Source organism: Idiotropiscis lumnitzeri, chromosome 12 (assembly GCF_059441095.1).
Source record: "Idiotropiscis lumnitzeri isolate Australia: NSW breed Sydney's pygmy pipehorse chromosome 12, RoL_Ilum_1.0, whole genome shotgun sequence".
Lineage (NCBI taxonomy): Eukaryota > Metazoa > Chordata > Actinopteri > Syngnathiformes > Syngnathidae > Idiotropiscis > Idiotropiscis lumnitzeri.
This window is the reverse complement of record NC_142402.1, coordinates 11360120-11374907: the sequence shown is the minus strand read 5'-3', so window position 1 is coordinate 11374907 and position 14788 is coordinate 11360120. Positions and strand designations below refer to the sequence as shown.

At 42.8% G+C, this 14788-nt stretch overlaps 1 protein-coding gene across 12 annotated transcripts in view; it reads left to right on the top strand.

Annotated features, from left to right (window-relative positions):
* Positions 1 to 14788, top strand: part of LOC148325912 (receptor-type tyrosine-protein phosphatase F-like) — a 204106-nt gene that overhangs the window by 117183 nt on the left and 72135 nt on the right. For 6 of the 12 annotated variants that reach the window (XM_088310233.1, XM_088310229.1, XM_088310230.1 and 3 more), the window contains 3 exons: positions 2491 to 2679; positions 3588 to 3605; positions 7668 to 7778. In XM_088310233.1, coding sequence (XP_088166359.1) covers positions 2491 to 2679; positions 3588 to 3605; positions 7668 to 7778 — 318 coding nt within the window. The remainder of the gene's footprint in view (positions 1 to 2490; positions 2680 to 3587; positions 3606 to 7667; positions 7779 to 14788) is intronic. The other 6 variants (XM_088310234.1, XM_088310232.1, XM_088310228.1 and 3 more) reach the window with 1 other exon arrangement.

Sequence of the window (14788 nt, the reverse complement as noted above, 5' to 3'; positions counted from 1 at the left end):
TGTCTTGCCTGGAATGACAAGTTGGCAGACAGGCCAGCTGCAGGAGTTGGGAAAGCAGGCAGGCCTCAAGTCTTCCACAATAGCTTGTCAACTACTCATATTCAGACAACTTTTGCAGTTTTTTTTCCACAAATGAGTGGGATATGCAAATTGATTCAACTTCATGTGACATGTGCATCATTTTGTAAGTATTGCCAATTTTTTTATACTGTCGCTTCATTCACGCAAAGACCTTCAAATTTGCCCCATTAAAGCTGTAACAGTTTATCTGTGCACAGTTTATTTGTGTTTAAGGTCAACGTTTAAAGTCTGACTGAGAGTTTCAAGAATGGGTTAAAGCAGGGGTGGGCAAACTTTTTGATTGGCGGGCCACAAGGGGTTTTAAAATTTGACAGAGGGGCCGGACCAGTTGCAGATGGATGGTGTGTTTTGGTCACCTCACCTCATCTGAGAAAATAAAATACATTTAATTTTAAATGAAAGTGAACAAAAGTATAACGACAATATATGTCTTTGAAAAACCATAGTATTTAGAAAACATTTAACAAGATTTATTCATTTAATTTCTTTTCAAGTAGGGCGGGCCGGATTAAAACGTTTAACGGGCCGCATGTGGCCCCCGGGCCCTAGTTTGCCCACACTTGGGTAAAAGGGTTCCAACTTAAAGCCTGGTGTCAAATTAGGGTTCCTGCTCAGGATTGTGTGAAAGTAGGGTTTTAGACATGGTTAGGGGTTCACATTAGGCTTTCAAATCAGCATTGGGGTTTGAAATTAGGATTTCAAATTTAGGTTTTCAAGCCTACCTGCCTTTAAGTTTGATAATACAATTTCAAGTTGAGGGTAGGGTTTCAAATCCGTGTTTAAAGTCTACATTAGTGTTCCAAACCATGGTTCAGGTTCTAATAGTGTCCAAAAAAATCACTTGAAACACTGAAACAAAACATGAAGCTCCTCTGATTCAATGGAGCTGAATTTCCAGGCCAAAACACACACAGTGGATTTCACAGCTCACCTGCCAAGCAAACAGGGTGAAAAAGGCTCAGGTTCATGTATAAGCCTTTATGATTTATTCCCTCCCCGTTTGCACTCTCCCGATATGACCGTACCGCCGGCTCGTGTAATATCTCCGTTTGCATTTTTCACCGGCCGGAAACACTCGCCAATAATCTTAATCATAAATATTATATGGGCGGTGGTACAACATTGTTTGCTCTAAAATATCCCCTGTTGACGTTGAAAGCGAAAAAGGCTTAGCTCGCCAAAACGCTGCGCCATGAATACAAATATTTCCATGTGTAACGCAGATGCTGGGGTGTCGAATGTTGGAATGGTTTCAGTGCCTGAGGAAATGTATCTTTGCCATTGTTATATCTTATTATATGCCACATAGATGTGCCCGGCCAGGTATTAATGATAACCACATCCTTGTCTGGCAGAAATGAACAGAAGGACTCGCTAATCAACAGTTAAAGCCCCAACCCAACTGTGTTCTAAATTCATTGCACTCAACATTTTTTATTTAGAGCATAGTGGGCCCTGAGCTAAAATTTTAGAGGTGCAAGTACACAATTTTGTGGTGCATACTGTAAATCGAGTAGCAAAGTAAATATTCACTTTATTCATTTTCACAGTATTACTGATAAATTGTGAGCAACAAAAAACATTCAAGAATAGTAATTAATAAAACTAAATAAATAAATCTGCAAATTTACTGGTTGCGCAGGCACGAATAGATGAAAAATGTACTTGCCCTGTCTCAAATTTTACGAGAAAATTGGTACTATTTAGCAGCAGGCTGGACTCATGTAGCACATTATGAATGCTATCAATCCCACCTGTTTTTGATGAAAGCTGCCATCTTTCCTAATAGAAATAAACAGAATGTATCAAAATCATCCATTACGTCAGTAACAAGTATGCTGATTTACACAAAAAATGCGTGGTATCCATTCTGGATACGTCGTAAAATCATGTGATCTCTCCTGCTGAGAGTTAATGAAAATCGCCAACTTGCCCAATTTAAATAAACAGATCAACTCGAAAGAATCCACAAAGTCAAACACAAATGAATTGACACCCAAAATGTGTTACTCCTGGCAGTTATTAATGATTACCAAGAAAAGAAATGGAGGAAATCAAAAACAGACGTGAAATAATTCAATTCAGACCTGCATTTTCTTGCTCACATACAAGCACCACATCTTCATGTCGTCAGCCCAGCATCCACAGTCGAAATGAACCAAAACACTCAAAATACTTCACAAACTCCGTGGTGTATTCTGAAGCAATGCTCTTGTCGTCATTTCTATGCGAAATATGTTTTTTTTTTTTTTACCACTTCATCCTGCACTGAATACCTCCTAAATTCTTGTGAGTCTGCATCCTTGAAGCTCTCGAAGCCGTTGAGAGGCCTCTCAACTTTCAATTTTTCTCCCCTTCTCTTCTCACTGGCTTTCCTGACCATACCTCCTCCCGTATGTTCATCTGCAGAGAACCAGATCCCCCACGGCTTCCCCACCATCGACATGGGCCCCCAGCTGAAGGTGGTGGAGCGGACCAGGACGGCCACCATGTTGTGCGCGGCCAGCGGAAACCCCGACCCGGAGATCACCTGGTTCAAGGACATGCTGCCTGTGGATATCAGCAGCAGCAACGGTCGCATCAGACAGCTCCATTCAGGTACACTTTGACGTACTTTTTTTTTTTTTTTTAATTCTTTGACTATTCATAGACAACTGGCAGCTGGCGGGCATCCTCTGAGTGTCCCCATGATCAATTAAACACGTCCAGCCTCAAATTCACGTTTTCTTGGAATTATGAAGTAGGGCTGCGACGATAATTCGATATCGATATGTATCGCGATGGTTGGGTGATTGTTATCGATAGAAAATTGTTTGTTAAAAAGGAGCCAAGGCAGATTGGCAGAAGGAATAAATTCGGACAATGCAATACAATGCTCACAGCGTTGTGAGCCAACTACACGCAAAATATTTGAGGAAATACTGTATAGTCAATAAAAACCAATCAGAGTAGCTCCACTTTTTTTCCCTGCCAAATAAAAGCATTAACATGCTTACACAAGCCGAGGTTAAAAACTACTGTCATATCATATGTTACTCCATTTAGTCTTGCACCAAACTTTTAATTGGTTTTCTTTCTCGAGTGAGACAGTGAGTGGGTGCCTGGAAACACGCTGATATGCCCTCGGACTAACAAGTCTTTTTATCCACCACCCCCCTTTCCTATTATTACGACCCACAATTTTCCAGACATCTGCTGACGCATCAGGATTTAGTGCTAGCCATACGACGAGATGTATCACAAAAATGGAACACAAAGACAAGTGGTGCGTGAGGTTTCTGGCTGTTTATTAGCAGAACGCAATCTGTGGAAGCGCTCAGAGTTTCGCTGCATCCAGCACGGTGTACTTTATCACGTTGCTTGTAATCTGTTTATTCCTTATCTGCGGCCTGCCAGAAAGCCATGTGTTTTATTTGCTTTTTGTTTTCTTCTCTCCCACTGATGATTAAGTGGATTACTAACTAAATCTCTCAACCCCTGTTTGCCTCAATATGATTCCCACCTAGGTGGTACGCCAATTAGAGGTAAGGATGATGATTAAAAAACTAAATAACCAAAAACAAAATGTGTCCCATCACATCTCATGCAAACAGACCCTTTGCATCAGCCACCCCACCCTACCCAACGTCACCAACACTCCAGGTTCATTGATGCCTCTTCCACTTTTCCCCCTCGTCTGGCAAGCACATGGTCTGTCCGCTGTGGTTGCGCCTCACACACAACGTTCACCAGCCTTGTTGTCGGCATGTTCCAAGGCGTTACCGTGTACGTGTGTCCTCGGAAATCAACTGAACTTAATCCAATTCGTGACGCTGGTAGACCTTATACTTTCAAACCGCTTCCCCTCGGGAAATGCGTATACCGAGTGTTATTTGTCGTCTTCTGCTTCGTAGCTAGTTAACCAGCCAACTTTACATTCTCTCTCACTGACTTCCAGATCTTTTGACAAGCCAGGCACGGTTTTCAAACACACATGACCTAGCGGGCATTCAACCCGGGTGGCGTCGTCGTAAACGCTGATTTTGAGCCGACCATGTCTTGCCCTTGTGGCGAAGGCTTGCTTTTCAAAATGAAGGTCGTTTTTTTTTAGCCACGCAAGGTTGTAGTTGCCGCTACGTGTTGAAATGTAAATTGACGTTGCATTAGCATACACGCCATGCAGCGACCCTCATGACTCACACATCTCGCGAAGACTGTTGATTTAAACACTATTAATTGTTTGTCCCTGCGCTGCTAATTTGATTTCTTGTTCAACAAAACCGCTAGTTCAGCAACACTTTTACAGGCGATGATTTTTTTTTTTTCCCCACTCATAATCGTGATGCAATTTGAACTTAGCTTTAATATGCAACCCTGGTAACCTTCGCAACCTTGGGCCTTGCCTTACCTAATGTCCAGAAAGCAGACTTCGGAATACTGGGATTCCGGGTGAAAATTTCAGGATGAACCTGCAATGAACTTTACATTTCACAGGGAAACTTTACTTGACCTTCCCCCAAACTTTTGACTGCACATGTCCGACTGTTCAATGTTTCAGTACCGCACAACTCGCAGTTCTCTAACAAGGAGCTCATCGGCAAAATGTACAACAGGTGTTTGACTCATGACCAATGTTCCCTTTCAGGTGCGCCGATGAGCAATTGTGCACTGCTTTCACCCTCTCAGCGCACAGCAAATGTGTGCAGCGCATAAAAAAATAGATTTGAACCTGAGCTGTATTTGCATTTCATCTTCATTCATATTCTCCTCATAATGTTTAAAGACATGGAAAAGTTTGGATGATGGAGCAGGAAAGAAAAATGTGACCAAAAATGTGCACATGAGTCCAGTTCAATATATCTACGACATCATTTATCCTCGTTAAAACGTGAAATAAAATATCTCAAGAGGGATGTGTTGATATTTTGAATTGCGGTGAATGAAATATATCTTGAGCTGGAATTACGACTAGTTTGAATCAAATTGTGGTGACTGTACATCAAACTGGATTTAAAGATACCCACAATTCTGTTGCAGACATCCGTCAAATTCACAGCACAAATTACAGATATCGGACATTTTTGGAATTGCAGATGCAGCATCTTAAAATACATGCCGGCTCTCGCTGTTAAATGTTAAGAAGGCTTGTCATATTTATCCGTAGGTTGCAAGAGAGATGCAAGACTGCAAGAGTCACAAATTATATATCGGTATATTGGAAGTGGACGCCCTTGGTGGCTGATGTATGGATCCGACACCTGTCGTGAATTTTGCCTTTTGGGTTTGTTGTGAGAAAACAGCAAGTTGGGCAAAAACTATTGAAACATTGAACAGTTGGGCAAAAGTTTGGAGAACAGTGGATTTTAGAGCAGAGAATATAATACACAATCATAAAAGAGCTTTTGATTGTCCCAAATATAAGGTCGCGTTATAATTGGTGTGCCGGTTTCCGAATGTAATTTTTTTATTTAAACGATGATGCAATATATTTTTGTCAAATATTTGGTGGACCCCTATGTTGCGCCTCAAAGACCCTAGTAGGTCCCCAGATCCGAGTGTGGGAATCACTCCTCTAAAGAGTTGGAAATAACCCGACTGTAGGTTTGGATGGGAGAGTGGGGGTGGGGGGGTTAAGTGTCGCAGGTCTGACAACTTAAGCGCCCTCGTTCCCGCAGGCGGCCCGCGCTATTTCCTCCCCAACGTCAGATTGACAGTTTGGTGACAGCGTCATTAGTATGCAGGTGCATGTCAGCACCGAGTCGCACGGCGGCAAGTTCGCCACCTCGGAATAGAGGATGTGCTGTCGTGAGATCTGAGCCAACCACTCCCTCTCCTACCCGCGAAGCCTCACGTTGGTAGTCAGTTTGCAGGGTGGTGAGCCTTGTTTGTCGCATCCATCTCATGCTGCATGGTGTGGGAGAAAAAAAAAAAACTTGTATCCCGACATATCATCTTACGCCGACTGTTCTTTCTTGTTCCCAACCGCGCAGCTAGCTGGCTGACTATCACGCTAGTTCTGTGCTGTTTGGAAGGCGTCATATTTATGTTGTCACAAACATGTGTTTCACACACTCAAAATTGTCAGCCACGGGTGGCAGGTAAGTTTGCTGTTGTTTGTCAAACTGCCATTTGGGACGACTCCGTAGTCCTCTTCCCGCGGCCTTTTCAGAGGTGATGGCGACCAATCCTTTAAAGGTGTGAAAGAGCCACATAAAGTGGGCATACGCAGTGAGTCACGGGTGCGTCACATGATGGTCAGGACTTCCCGTGATACACTTTCCTCCTTCCGCCAATGTTACGTTAAGCTTTGAGATAAAATGCTCGGCAATGCCAACATCTGGGACAGCAACAGCTGCTTTGGACACAAAGTGGGTGTCGGAAGTAAATCTCAGGTGTAACATTGCTACTTCTCACTATCGCCCTTATACTTTGCGCCCCTGATGCTACGGCAGCGAATTTGTGGCTCGACTTTACCTGCCTCATCCGTACCTTACACACAAGTCAGCTACAAAGCTGGCTTATATGTCCAGTGTGAAAGGGGCTCAATCCAAATGACTGCTGCAGGTCTGCTGTTCTTTTCCCACAACAACATTTTTCCTCTTAGGGATCCTGGCCAAAGCCATGACATGGCAATGTCAGCATGACACTACGGGAGCCATGTTGACTAAAAAAGTACATTAAATACGGTTGACTTGTGTTGCAGATGTTGGCAGTTTGACACAACAAAGCTGTTTTGTTTGTTTCTGGTTAAAAAAAAAAACTTCAAATGAAATCATACGTTTGCTATCAATCGCAACAGCAGTTATGTTTTTTCTATTTGAAAGTGAAGGAAGAATGCCTCTGCGGGTTGCAGCCAAGTAGTTCCACTCCATTTCGTCTCAATTGATTTCCAATTCTACACACAATTAATCGACTATTACGCCCATCTTGACTTTGATTTGATTGTTTCAATTCATCAAGTATTGTGTATGCGAACATCCCAGTAAGAAATCCCTGAGGGACGCATACACAGTAGATTTCTTGAATACATTTTTCTCTATTTGGTTCGAGGAAGCGAGTAAAATATTCAGCGTATAATTTTCTCAGAGGATTTTACTCTGAATAGTTTACTTTCTTCGATCAGGGGTGGGCAATCTTTTTGATTGGTGTAGATGGATCGAGTGTTTTGGTAACCTCACCTCATCGGAGAGAAAAAATAGATTTAATTTTAAATGAAACCGTACAAAAACATTACAAAAAAATATTTGTCTCTGACACACCACAGTATTTAGAAAATAAAACATTGACAAGGTTTATTCATTAAATTTTTTTCAAATTCGATGGGCCGGATTAAAACGTTGGCCGCATGGGGCCCCCAGGCCGTAGTTTGCCCACACCTGTTTTACGTGGACAAAATATAATCTTTATCGAGTAAAATGTACTCGATAAAATTTCCTGTGTATATACCTGATGATTCACTTAAATTAGTAGTTTGATTACCGCCAATTATTTAACCTCACCTAAATGCTGCGGCGTACACAATTTTTAGCCGTCTAGATTATTGCTGAGCATTTCTTCCAAGTTACATTTGCGGCTCACTTCTTTCATCCTTCCCCTCCACCCCGCAGGAGCTCTGCAAATTGAGAACAGCGAGGAGTCCGACCAGGGCAAATACGAATGCATCGCCACCAACAGTGCCGGCACCCGTTACTCAGCTCCCGCCAACCTCTACGTACGAGGTAAAGTCAACTAAGTCCACCTCCTGCCCCTCAACTCGCTTTTCATCCATCTTGTTGTCTAACCTGACTATATTTGCAGCTCCAACTTTGTGGCTTGTTCATGCATTTCTATCAACTAACCTCCACCTCCAGGTGCAGAGGCCTCTATGCAAACAGCTGCTTTAAACAAGAATTTCCACTCAGAAAGGACACAGCAAACCGCTGTCTCAAATTTCTTATTTTGACTGCATTGCAAGGCTTTACGAACAGGATTGGCAGGTTTTTGTTTTGCTGCTTCCGTGAGCGGACTAATGCGGGGCAGGCTAAGGGCAACCCTGCAGCCCTGCTCCAGTAGGAGTTGTGGGAGGGGAAAAAAAAGACAACAAAGCCTCTGAAAAAACAAGCCGGTAAAGCGGAGAGAGTAGTGTGCAGGTCAGCCTCAGTGGATAACACCAGCATGTCTGATGTACATGAAACGGCATAGCAGCTCCAGTGGTTAGTATGCTACGAGAGAGGGATGAAGGGAACGTGTGAGGCCAAAGAAGACACACACACTTTTTACATTTCGCAACTTTGTACCGAGCAAATATGGAAGTAGCCTCGAGTGCAACGATTCCCGGTGTCCTAGTTGCAAATGACCAACAGAAGCCCGAAAAAGATGCAACTCGTTGGGAGTTCATTTCAGCCACCATTAAAGGTTGACTGCGTGAGTCTTTTGTATTTTCCTCAGCTTTAGGCGCGTAATGGTATGCCAAAAATCACACAATTGATGACATTCACAATAAAAGAAAAAGGGAAATGGTCCAATAAAGAAGAATTTTCAAATAAATTAATTTATACAGTCATGGAAAATGTTATTTTAATAATACAGCACATTAAATGTCCACTTTTTAGGAAAGACCTGATAGAAAATAAGTGTACACAAGGGAAGCATTGATTTTCAAGTGTGTAAAAGATGACGTCACTTATGCATTCTCGTCAACGCAGTGCTTGCACAAATCGGACAGAGCCTGCCGTCTGATCGCTACGGCAAAAGGAATTTACCACATCTGTGAACCCCCCCAAAAATTCCATTTGGATTTTCCTAGTTTATTCCAATTGAGGTTTTTATAAAGCGCATTTTTATATGGTTTCATTCTAATTAGAATATAATTGAACTCTTTAGTTTTACTCATAACATTTTGTTGCAATCTGTTTGAGTTTATTATTATAAAAAATGAACGTGGCTTTTGATACCCTCACGAGTGAGACCAAATTAGGAATGTGATTTAACAGTAAATTTTCGACTGAACATGCATACATCATATGACACTTTGGAATGTTAAGATTAATACATTGTACAGTTAATAAAGTTAAAGCATGAAGAGTTTTAAAAGTGAAACTGCAACAACAAAATATCTGCTCGGTGAGGGACTTAGTAGATTATCTTTTCAAGGGCAACAGTGCCATCAAAATTGGTAGTTGGAATACTGCAAGCTCCAACAAGTTCTGCTCTTAAATCTTAACTCAAATATGGGGAGCGCTAAGAAGTGGATGTAGGTCTTTTCTATTAATCAACTGTCGCAGGTGCAGACTCGGCCTTTGTTCCTCTAACAGGTAATTACAGTGATTGTGTGGTGTGGCGTCAGCTTAGCCCATCTTTGTGGCTGCGGTGGGTCCTTAACACCACCCAGGTAGCTGTCGCCCCCCCCCCCCCCCCTAAACCCCACACAAACATTCAGATACAACTCAAACCGAGCGTAACCTTTTGAAAACGGTAGTTGTCTACGACGGTGGGAAAAGGGGGCTTGTTTTCACGCCGTCATTGTTGCCGCAACGATGGAGAGCGTTGAACCCCCCCGGGTTGTGCTGTCGGTGGGCTTTGATTGGGTCCAAAACATGAGCTACGACAGCGGTCTCGTCTGTACTTTGTGTCGTTTTATCCAGCTCACCAAAGGGGAGATTTAGGGGATTAGCATATCTCGCCTCCAAACTGTAAACATTACAAGCTTTGGGATGTAAAATGGAGTGTTTGTAGAGTTAAAAAGTGTCGCAGCAGACAGTATATCGGTAGCGGCTGGGCTGGAATATGCAAGATGCACAAACTTTTTTTTCCCTGCCATCATTCAGTAAAAATGAACCGGGAATCTTTTAAGTAACAATAATGTATGTATTGCTGTGAATTGGCTGCAGTGGCATCACAGGAAAAAAAAAAAAAAAAAGCTAAAGAAAAAGCTCAACTCACTTAGGAAATCCTCAACTCATTTTAGTAGTGAGGCGCCCATACAGGAATTACGTTATGATTTTTTTTTTTTTTTTGTACGTTCAAATGGGGCAAAAGTACTGCCAGTAATAAAAGCTGAACATACAACATCAACAGTGACTCACCGTTACAGAGCACATTCTTGGGAATTATTGATATATGCTTGAAGGGGATAACGTAGTGCAGTCTGGTTTATGTGAAGGGGAATCTGAATCTGTTTTCGTGAAGCGTTGCCATTTTAGACTTAATCTAGGAACAGGCAATTATAAATAATCTACCGCTGTTTAATTATCCCAAGCAAGATGTCTTGAAAATAAAATAAATGAATGACACAAAAAAGACTCTCTTGGATGTTTACACAGACTTTCACTCACCATCACTCGACAAATATAACCTGATCCCGTTCCTGGCTGAGGGTTTCTGCTTTCTGCACCCTTCTTGACATTTTATAGCCGCTGCGAAATCATGTTTTCATGTCTGAGCATGAGGGTGGGAGGTAGTAAGAGGAGTGTCTTGTTTATGCTCGCCGTCCTTGCAGACATCTGTCCATTACGAGCGTTCCGTAGGTGTTGCAGGTGCGGGTCACTCTCGGTGACTGGAAAAGGGAGGACTTGATCAGCGTGGGTGGAATGACAAGTGTCCCCATTTATCAAGCGCTTTGTCCGGCGCGGAATAGCTCCTGTCTGCCGCAGCCCCTTTTCATATATCCATGTGACATGTCCATCTGTTACCTGGATAAAGTGTCCTCCTCTCGTTTTGTATTTCTTTTGACTAAAATGTCTTCATTCTGTGTCGGGAAGGAAAACATTTTTATACATGTCCCTCAGAAAAGATGAGACCCCAAACGCATTTTCAAAGGCACTAGCCGTGTGTATTTGATGCATCTTTATTGCTTCAAATGGTTGGTGGTGAAAATACAGCCAAGGGGGGAAAAAATAAATAAATATATATATATATATATATGTATATATGGTTGAGACTTTTTTCAAGAAGTCAGAAGCATCAAAAGTTTCCTGTATTTTAAGTGAAAATGGGGATACCTCAATATGTCCCTCGCATGCATTATTATAGTCGGAGTTCATAAAAGCCGAGCCTTTTCCTGACTTCTATACGTTAACATCTGTGCCATGATACTTGTTCTCCATAACACTTTTGTCTTTCACCTTTGTGTGTCTTGCTCTCCACTCTTCATTTCCATTGCTCACCTCCATCCAAATCACTTCATCCGCGCACAGATCAGCGCGAAGGTTGGTTGACTTTGACTTTTAAACCCCACCCCACCACTCGCCTCTTTAATTTCACACAGATTTTACGTGACCTTGATGAAGAATCCCAGAAATCCATTTCCCAGAACTGGGAATCTCTCTTTTAATTTCCTTGCTTTTGTATAATCCTCCTCTCCTCGCATGCTGTCCAATGTTACTCCCTTACAAGGTTCTGTCGACTTTGCCAAAACACACAAGGAGCTCTTGTGCAGTTTGCCAAAGGCATTATTAGATCTGTGTTGTATTGTTCCTCCTTAGCAGTCATTATTCCTTCCATTCCTGTCTGTGAGCTCATCATGTATGATCGATTGCGTCTGTGTACCGCCAACTGGTTGGTCCGGCGGTCTGGCAACGAGACCGAATGTTCGGGTGAATGCATATTCAGAGAATGCTCAGATGATTAAACCTGCCACGAACCTCCAACACATTTCTCAGGGAGATAAAAACAACAGCATAGGCACGCGGTCCCTTTCACACACCTGTTTTTTTTTGGGTTTTTTTGTCCCATAAAAACATTCAAAAACGTCCAAGTGATTCAATAGTGAGGCACTGCCAAGCCATCCAGCGTTTAGGAATGAACTGGCACCACGCTGACAGTCGGACTGATCGGCCGTCATCATGCGGGAATCATCGGGGAACTTCGCTGACGCTGCCAGTTTGCCCGTCCCGGGGGATTGGATTGACGGAACACATTCTGCAATCCTCAGGCGCTTTAAAAAGACCGTTAAATTTATAGATACCCGGGGCTGAGTGGAGACAGGGCTTTATTTTGTGGTTTTGATAGAGCCCCGTCGCCCGTCTAGGCGGGCGGCTCTCGTCGGCGTGAGAGACTCGGCGGGGGAATCGATAACAATTACCTGCCCTCCAGTCGTTTAGTTCCGCAGCACCTCTCCAAACTTAACCGCATGCCATGAATAATTCACGACATTAAGTGTTCAAAATACGCAGGGCCCATTGACTGTCTCCTCTTAGCGCTGTTAAGTCTGCGCTATCATGACAGAATAACAGACACTTTGAGCGTAATGGTCTTGCATTAGGCCCACTTCTTTCCGGGCGTTCTTCGCGAATGCGTGTTGTGCAAACTCACTTCAGGTTCAGCGAATGGGAGTGACACCAGTGGTCACAGGGCTAGGCAAGAACAAGCCCATCATATACAAGTATTAGTCATCCTGCAAATCAGTTGTCCAGGCGTTGGGATGCGAAAATCGGAACGAGGCGTTCCTTCACCGCTCCCCCCTCCTGCATACTCGTGAATCCTTCCTCCTATCCCTCCGAAGCTCCCATGCATGCCTTGCTTGAGAATGTCATCCTTGTCCTGTTCCCAAACGTTCTCGATCTTTCCAGTCCTTCGCATGACCAAATCAGCTTCATAGCAATTTTCCAACCCCCTTCGTATTTTTGTTTCTGAATTTGTTGTATTTGAAAACGCACTTTATGGGAATTTCCATGAGATGTCGCTTGAAGCTACCGTGACTGTATTTAAAAAGAACAACAACAACGATCTCTACGATGCTCTGCATACACAAGTACACCCCAAAGGGTTTGTTCGAGGTTCGGGTTTGGCCTAACGTTATGGGTTGTGATTGGGTTGGAGTTTGTTTTATTTTTTGGTGTTTTGGGTGAATGACGGGGATGAGGGTATACTTGGGCTAAGGCATGTTGTTAGTGTCCTAATCCTATGCAAAACGGTTAGGTATTAGTAGTGGTTGGGTACTGGTGTGAAAATGGTAAGATTTGGGGTGTGGTTATGAGCGGGACTTTGGTTTTAGCTTGTGGACAAGGCTTGGTTATGCGTCAGGGAGGCAGTTTGAGGTCAGGATTGGGATGGGTAAAGGTTTGAATTAAGGCACAATTAGATTTAATTTGAATTTGTATACAGTAAACTCCTCGCACATATGGGCCATGGATTGAAAATATAACCATTGAAGACTGTAGTATAGAGAAAATGCTAATGAAAGCCTTCGGATTTAAGCAACATTTTAGGTGACAGTTTTCCCTATAAATCATCAAATATATCATGAAAATATAGCAAACAGTCGGAACACGCTGTCTTTTCCTGACTAGAATCGCAAAAGGTGCTTTTGTATTATTCAATTCCACCTGATATTGAAAGGAATAGCAAGCATGCTTGGTAATAACGTTCTAGTTGGAATTCACTCTGGTGGGGAGGGGGGTGGGTGAAAGGTTGGGAAAAGGGAAGGTGGAGGATGAATCGAATTTCAAAATTGTATTTTGATGGAGAATTGTGCAAACGAGTGAAGCAATTATTGTCAAGGGCTTTTTTTTTGTACAGAGCAAAACAGATGCTGCAATAGTGCGGGGGAACGCGGCAGAGTATAATCTGCAGGGATCTCTTCATGCCATAGTGTTTTGAATACATTCCACCTAGCGGTATTGGGGGAGCTATAATGGCATCCCGCTGGGGAACTAAATGTTTGACTTTGCATCCTTTTTCTCCATAATCAAAAGAAGTCACAGCTCCGCCTCCCAAGCATTCTCTTCATGCCGTGCTTCATTATCATCGATTAAAAAGTTCGTTTTTTTGCTACTGTGTCTGATGTTTACCAAAAAGTTACCAAGAGTGTTGACAATGGCAGGCATGGCTTGTCAGCCTGTATTCAAATGGTGGAAACAAGTCATATGTAAATGCTGTCTGTCTGTTTATTCTGGGCATGGCTCCTCAGAATGCCACATTGGAGCCTCCGCATCAGTGTTTGCCTTGTCCCTGGGCGACGTCAGCGGGCCTTCTCGTCTCCATGGGAACCCCTTTTTAATGTCAGCCCATCTGCATATCACCACTGCACAAAGAGCGAGCAAACCAGCCAAAGTGAACGGAGAGAGAGAGAGAAAGAGAGAGAAGAAGGCGAGAGGGAGGAGAAATTAAACAATGCCCTCACTGCAGGGTCCCTCAGTGATGCAACTATCATCGTTTGTTCGAGTCCCTTGCAAAATTCCTTTTTATTTCATTCCCTTTTGTGGGGCCGGTCTCAAAAGCCAACAAAATTGGCTTGGTAGTATCCCAGAGCATTTTTGAAAATTCAGCCCCGAAGCCAATTCGACTTAGCAGCGTGGAATGTAATAGGCATGCCTATTAGGAGTAGCCCCACAAAAAATAAAATAAAAAAAAGTCTCAAAAAGCAAAGCTTGAAAAGACTCACAGGCTCTCATTCTGGTTTAAAGTGGACATTTTATGGTCATTTTCAGGGCTAATTAGAAATGGGCTTGAATGTCTGATTGCTAGCAAATTCAAACCACGTACACAAAACGAATTGGACTTTTTTAATTTTCACGTGTGGTCAGAACATGGCCGCAAATCTTGATGACTTGCCATAATGCAGGCCGATTATGGACATGTGGTTGCAGTCTTGGGCGTAACACCTCCTAATTTGGCTTTATTATACCTCAAAGAATTTTCGCCCCCAAAATAGAATTTCACTTTGCAACTTAAAATACACACAAAAAGTCCCCAAATCCATGCTTGAAAAGACACAAAAAATCTGACCTTTTGAATAAAAGATAAACGT